General features: G+C 45.7%; 1 protein-coding gene across 1 annotated transcript; it reads right to left on the reverse strand.

Annotated features, from left to right (window-relative positions):
* Positions 1-933: 933 nt before the first annotated feature.
* Positions 934-2,501, reverse strand: LOC124690278 (flotillin-like protein 2). The gene is made up of 2 exons (XM_047223680.1): positions 1,536-2,501; positions 934-1,446 (listed from the first exon to the last, which is right to left on the reverse strand). The coding sequence occupies exons 1-2, from the start codon at positions 2,499-2,501 to the stop codon at positions 934-936; spliced, it is 1,479 nt and encodes a 492-aa protein (XP_047079636.1).
* Between the last annotated feature and the right edge of the window lie 5,269 nt (positions 2,502-7,770).

Consider the following 7,770-nt stretch of genomic DNA (forward strand, 5'->3'; position numbering starts at 1 on the left):
CACAAGAAAGCTACGTCTGTTCCGTTCAATAGAAAAAAGGGAATCCTTGGAAAAGCTACGTGTGTGTTTCGTTCAAAAGAAAAAATAGGGCGATCTCTCATCTACTACTCGTGGATGCTTTTAAGGTGACTACTAAAAAGAGTCCATGTTCCACGCAAAAACAAAGACTCCACGTTAAACTAATTCTATTAATTTGATAAATGCATGAGATTTACTTTCGGCCACTAATTAACCGTCCACAACATCACACATTCATCGGTAGAGGCACCAATAATGTTACACCTATGTAATTTTTGTACGGGAAGCACTTACAGGGTGATTGGAATTAGCTATCTGTAAAAACAACCCGCATGATACATTAGTCCTCCGAATTAGCAATCGGTGAAAAAAACCTAGCGTGATAGGGTAGTTCATGTAAAACACGACTTCAAAAAATCTCACGTGTTAGAGTTAGGCCGTTGGTCAACTACCAATTTGAATTGTTTTGACTGAATCATGGAATCTAGGAAAAAATCACATACTCCTACCACCTTGAACTAGGACGTGTTTGGATGAAATAAACACCTCTGTTCATAAATAGATGTTTTAGGTTTGTCACTAGGCATTATTTATTGTATTGATATATTCAAATCTAGACAACCTTTTAATCTATATATGGATGTGGCGGAAGTACAATCTAGGATATAGTAGGAACAATGAATACATGCATCATAGGTTATTTAAAAATAAAGGAAACGTCATGCAACTAAAGTATTTCTCAGTGGACGAGACATAGAACACGTTCAGTTAACACTGACGGTAATCCGATCAAGCATAATCCGATCAAGCATCAAAACCATCTAACAATCGAAACGAAGTAGCAATCATCGAAAAATAATAAGTAGCTAGATAGCCAGCGGATGAAACTACACTGAGACTGCGCAGCCACGGCAATCAGCTGGCGGCGGTGCCGTCCTTGGACAGCGTGCCCATCCACGGCGGCGGAAGCATGCCAGTCTGCTCGTGAACCGTCGACAGCAGCGGCGGCAGCATCTTGTACACCCCGCCCACCTGCTCCATCGCGCCACCGTCGCCACCGCCATCATTGCCGACGCCGTTGCTCCAGATGCTGATCTTGGGCTGCATGCCGTTGACGGCGCCGGCGTTGATGCGCGCCATCTCGGCGTACACGCCGCCGTCGATCATGAGGTAGTCCCTGACGGCGTTGTAGTTGCCACCGAGCGCCACCAGCATGGACGCCACGTACTCCGACTTGGCCTTGCCCACCAGCGCCACCGCCTCCGCCTCCCTCTGCTTGGCGTAGAGCCTCGCGTCCTCCGCCATCCTCTGCTCGAAGAAGCGCGCGTCCGCCTGCGCCTTGCGCGCCTCGGCCACCTTGGTCTCCTCGTACAGCGCCGCCTCCGCCGCCTTCTGCCTGCTGTAGAAGAGCGCGTTCGACTCTTGAACCTGCAAGATACACAACATTCATTCACAAATCATGATGCCGAGCAGAGGGCCTTGAACCATTACTCAAGTAAATACGGATGCATGGATACCTGCGTGTCGTAGTGCACGGTGGCCTTGCTGAGCTGATCGGCCTTGAGCTTCTCGGTCTGGCAGAGCGCGTTCTTGACCTCCACCTCCATCTGCAGCTCAGCCTCGCGGATGGCGACGGCCTTAGCGGCCTCCACCTCGGCCAACTTGGCCCGCCTATCCCACTCAGCCTTCTTCATGGCGAGGTCCGCCTTCGCCGCCGCAATGTCGGCCTCCCTGGCGTTCTCGAACACCTGCACCTCCGACTTCACCTTGGCCTCCTCCTTGAGCCCCTCGCCCTGCTGCCGCACCGACAGCACCTTGGTCTGGGCGTCCACCTTGGCGGCGTTCTGCTTCGTCAGGCCCTCCCTCTCCTTTTCGCCCACCGACCCCTTCATCCTCGCCTGCGCCACGTCCACCCTCGCCTGGCTCGCCGCGTCCTGCTGGGTCTTCTGCCCGAGGTAGGAGAAGTACTCGTGCCCCGGCACGTCCACCAGCTGCTTCACGTTGGAGTTGTAGATCCGGAGCCCGAACTGGTCCAGCTCCTTCTGCACGCTCTCGAACACCATGTGCTTGAACGCCTTGGTGCCCTTGAAGATCTCCTCCATCGTCAGCTCCGCCGCCATCACCCGCGTCTCGCCCTCGATCACCCCCTTCACCAGCTCCTCAACGTGGTTGGACGATCTCTCCAGCGGCGCGATCAGCTTCGCGTACAGGACCAGCTTCGCCTTCAGCTCCTTTCGCTCCGCCTCGCTGTGCTCCGGGGTCGTCACCGGGGGGCCGATCGTGTACACCGCCGGGAGGATGAAGGGCAGCTTCTCCGCGCTCATGGCGTTCACCTCGAACGAGTAGTTCACCGGCGCAAGGCTGAACTTCTTGCACTGCTGACCCACGAACACCAGCGACTTCTTCGCCAGCTTCACGTCCTCGATGCCCCAGCCCGTGATGGCCAGGTACTCCGACGCGTCCGCCACCACGAACCTCGCCATTGATCCTCCTTCAATTCTTGCCTGAGCAGATCTCTCGGGATCCCGATCAACTCGAGCTAGCTACTTTTTGTTGGGTGCCTTATGAGATGGGTACGTGTCGATCAATTGAGGAGTACACAACCTAGCTCGCTCGAGATACTATATATACACGGAGAGATCAACGCATTGGCTTGCAGGTTCCTAACATTATTGACCACGGCAAACCATGGCGGTCAGGAATCTTCCGCCTACTTTCATATAGCCGGCAGTTTCCATGGAAACAAATCACACAATCAAAAACGTAACGCACTACAGAATCGTGCATACAAGAAATTAAGAGGCTTTCTATGGTAGGGAGTAGAAAATATTAACCGTCCAATCAGATCCGAAAACTTTTCTTTGGTTAACATTTCTTAAAATAGATTTTCTTTTTAGGGAAGCTTATAATATCTTATTTATTTTATTCCTTTACAGACAATCCGTGCATGTGCTAGATAATTTGAATCTCATTACAGTTCATATATAGAGAGAGAAAAATATCGCCAACGGGAATAGAAAAAGTATAGATAGAGTACCAAAATAGGGTTAAGTGCACTTTTGGTCCTCATGTATTGAAGAAGTCTAACTTTGATCCCTTAACTTTATGTTAGTCTAAACCTGCCCTCAAACTCTTAATTAAGTCCAATTTTGGTCCTTAGTAGCGGTTTAACGATGGTTGACCGGTTTTTGACTCTCTTTTTTACTACCGTGAACAGATTTGGATAGGTTAGTCCACGTAGGACCGGCTCACCTTGAGATAAGTTATGCGATTAGCTTTTTGAACGTTCGCTGGTGAGATCATGATAATTATTCATTTGTCGTAGTAACCCTAACTCTTCCCCAATACCTAGCGACGGCGCCTCACACTACTAGGGTGGATAAGTTGGGCGAGAAAGGCAAAATCGGAGGACATGCGAGGGATTTTGCATTAGGAGGAAAGGCGGAGGCGGCTGAAGTGGCGAGGATTGTTCCACCAAGCGAGAAAGATGGAGGCGGCACACATGTGTGTTAGGGCAAGGGTATTTTTCTATTTATTGACTGAGGAAAAATGATCACAGGTAGATTAAAACAAGCCAATTATGTCCACGATGGCATAAAAGGAGAGTCAAAAACTGGTCAACCATCATTAAACCGATGTTAGGGACCAAATTTGGATTTAATTAAGAGTTTAAGGGCAGATTTAGACCAAAATAGAGTTGAAGGACCAAAATTAGACTTTCGCAAGATTTAAGGGACCAAAAGTGCACTTAACTCGCCAAAATATCGACCTAGAACTTGGTCAATTTAAAAAAAATTGTTCACTCATGCCTAAAAAGTAATATTTTTTCCACATAGTTTTAGAGTAATTTTTTTGCATAGATAGATTTGGTGGTTTTGGGTGTCGAGTGATAGTTTAGATTTACCAAAACTAAGTTTAAAATAGGTCAAAACTTAATTGCAATGAAGATGCATTTCTATCTAAATAACAGCGATAAGTGTCGCCGACTTCACACCAGATGGTTCTTGGTTTAGGCCACCCTATTTTTTGCAAGTTATTGTATTTATAATTTTTTTTATCATGTGATATTTTTCATTTATCCAAACACCAACATATCTTTTTTAATATCTATCTTTACATCATATAGAGCAACTCCACATGTCATCCAGCAGCAGCGCATGATCGAGCCTATGGGGATGCAGCCACTAGTAGCTGCATATGGGGGCGCCTCTCCCAAGTTGTGCCCTTAATAAGATTTTTAAATTCAAACAAAAACTTAAGTTTTATTTATATTTTGTTATATTTCATAAACTTGAATGAAATTCAAATAAAATATAAACCTTACCTAAACTAAATCCCGTCATTGCGGCGATGGTAGTAGAACAAGTTGTAGTCGAACTTCTCCTCCTCCCCGTCCTTGATGCCGCTAGGGACGGTGTTTGTGTCTGCGCCTTCTCCTCCTGAGCCGATGTCGTCCTCGCTAAGGTCGACGTAGTTTCCCGTCTCGCCCATTGACCATGCCCCTTGATTGGTCCGGGCCTCCAAGTCTACCTCAGTGCCCGCTTCCAATCTAGAGACTATAATTGAAGCATGGCGCCTCGCGATCCGCCATCGTCGACCCTAGCTCGGGAGGGTTCTGAAGCTCTTCCCGGCACCGTGCCGGAGAGGGAGGTCATCACCGGAGGCCTCTACATCGCCATGCCCGTCTCCGAAGTGATGCGTGAGTAGTTCATCTCTGGACTACGGATCCTTAGCAGTAGCTAGAAGGTTGTCTTCTCCAATTTATGCTTCATGTTTAGATCTTGTGAGCTGCCTATCATGATCAAGATCATCTTTATGTAATGCTACATGTTGTGTTTGCTGGGATCCGATGAATATTGAATACTATGTTGAAATCGATTATATACTTGTCATATGTTATTTGTGATCTTGCATGCTCTTCGTTGCTAGTAGATGCTTTGGCAAAGTATAAGCTTGTAACTCCAAGAGGGGTATTTATGCTCGATAGTGGGTTAATGCCTCTAGTAATCTGGAAGAGTGACAATAACTTCTAAGATTGTAGATGTGTTGTTGCTACTTGGGAGAAAACAACAATGCTTTGTCTAAGGATAATTCTATTGTTTACTTTACACACATTGCTTAATGCGATAATCTATTGCTTGCAACTTAATACTGAAAGGGGTTCGGATGATAACCGGAAGGTGGATTATTAGTCATAGACGCAGTTGGATTACGGTCTATGTATTATGTTGTAATGCCCAAATGAATCTCATAGTAATCATCTTGTCATGTATGGTCTTTATTCTGTCAATTGCCTAACTGCAATTTGTTCACCTAGCATGTTATTTATCTTTATGAAGAGACAACTCTAGTAAATCGTGGACCCCGGTCCTTTCTTTTACACTGACAAAATCATCTACTGCAAACACATGTTCTATTTACTTACTGCAAACACTTAATTCCGCTGCAAACAGATATCTCTTTCCACACTATACGTTTAATCATTTGTGTTCAGCAAAACCGGTGAGATTGACAACCTCACTGTAAGTTGGGGCAAAATATTTTGGCTGTATTGTGTGCAGGTTCCACGTTGTTGCTGACACCGGTAGTGCACCCTACCAAAAGTCAGCTAGCAACACCTTCAAAAGTCACTCCGTTCTTATACTGGTCGATTAAACCTTGGTTTCTTATTGAGAGAAAACTTGCTACTATGCTCATCATACTTTCCTCTTGGGTTCCCCAATGGTGTGCTCTCTGCACTCGTCAGAGGGCTACTCCCATCGGAAGCGTTTGCCGCGCACCCTATAAAAAGGAGGGAGCCTCGTCAACAAAAGAAACGGACCTGATGGTTCTAGCAATCCAGGTTTGAGCCCAAGGACTTGAACCTATGTAAGGTATCGTTGTTTCACTTCGGCAGTTAACCAGTCTCGTTTTGCCGAGTAAATCCGGGCTCGTTACTTTCATCCTTTACGTACGTTCAATTATTCGGCTTCTCTCGAAGTCTGCATTCCTTAAGGACCCGATACATTCAAAAGATATCGGATGAAGGAGAAGATTCAAAAAAATTGACATCAACAGCAAGACCTTCGAGTAGTACAACTTGAGTCTACGCACGGTTGCAAGCATCCGCCCATAGACTCGGGGGCTACTTCGCGCACCCGATAACAGATGATTTCGATTTTACATCCAACACAAGATTCAACATTCTTCGACTGATCAAGACGTTCGAACGATGACAACTTTAGTCTCTGCCCGAAGCATTGCTTCGACCAGTCACTCGGGGGCTACTGATGTTCGCATTACCCTTCGGGTACCCGACATTGGCCTACCTCCTTTGGCCCAGCAAGGGGCCTGTGGGAATCACTGCAACCTAAGATTGACCAATACGTCGGTTGCAATGGAGGAAAGTTAGAAGGAGATGGATTCTTGATGGACAAGGCAAGGAGACATCGATTAAGGAAAAGATAGATTAGATCTTACCTGTAACATAGTTGAATCTGTGCAGGACTCTCGAGACCTAGTTTTCAATATGAGGGCCAGAAGAGGGTCTGCTTGGAGGATGACCAATTCAACCTACACAATCTCGCATACACCAAACCCTAGAAACCTTGCCTTCCGGCGAGATCACCTCAACGCAGTCTATCGGCTGCCCATTGAAACATTTTTCATCGATAAATCAAGATCAGACAAGCATGCGTAAAGGTTTTACCTCATCAAGGGCCCCGAACCTTGGTAAATCTCGCCTTCTATTCGTATGATATCCGATGTATTGTGCTAACCTGCAGGATTCCGTCAACCCTAAGCCCCTCATGGTGGGCATTGCCGAGGAGCCCCCTCGTCACTAGAAAACTCTTAAAGACATTTAATGGTTGCCGCATAAATCCTTCTAAAACTTCATGTAAATCATCTTCCATACTCATCCATTATGTGCTATATGCTTTGTGCGAGTAGTTGTAAACCAAAGGTGGATGATTAACTTGGAATTATGTTGTGTGCATCCTCAGGATGGACGCAAAATTATCTTACGTATTGAAAGTAAAAATAATAATCACTGCTACAACAATGCGAAAGGATGTGAGTAGGTCTTGTGTTGACAAGGTTGTCGACTCGGACATAGTTAACCACCACGACTTTGTAGATGGCTTTGGCAAACAATATCAACGATCACATAATGAGTTGCTGAAAATGTACTATATCGATGATTGCACATACCATCAAGCTAGTAGTGACCAAGACATGGTACAAATGTTGGAAAAAAAATCAGGTGCCGAACATATTGATATTTTCAAGCATATTCATGGTGTGGTTGAAAACCGTCAATTGCATCATGTTCCACCAAACACATTAGTAGAAGTGCATGCACTACTTCCCTTCCAGTCCCCATCGATCAATCAGCTCTCACTCAACCCAACAACAACACTCATCCTTCTTTGCATAATTATGTGCCTTGAGAAAATGAGCTTGTAGGAGTTGATGACGAGGATGTGTAGTTGGATGCTAATAAAACTAAAGGCGGTGTTGTTAATGGTAAGAAAGCTGATGATGATTCTATAACAATTGAATACCACAAGTTTAACAAGGTACACAGTATGGCCTGCGCGCCGATGATCATTGTACTGGCTGGGAGGGGTACGCTCTAGACTTTGTCTCTGTGTTGGTTGCCAGCGATTTATCTGTTCACCATGGTTAATGGGAGTCCATTTCCACGTCAAAAAAAGGTACTGCACATAATTAGTCTCCATTAAAACTATGATGTATATATTTTCAAATGTG

The sequence above is a fragment of the Lolium rigidum genome, chromosome 2 (assembly GCF_022539505.1).
Source record: "Lolium rigidum isolate FL_2022 chromosome 2, APGP_CSIRO_Lrig_0.1, whole genome shotgun sequence".
Taxonomy (NCBI): Eukaryota; Viridiplantae; Streptophyta; class Magnoliopsida; order Poales; family Poaceae; genus Lolium; species Lolium rigidum.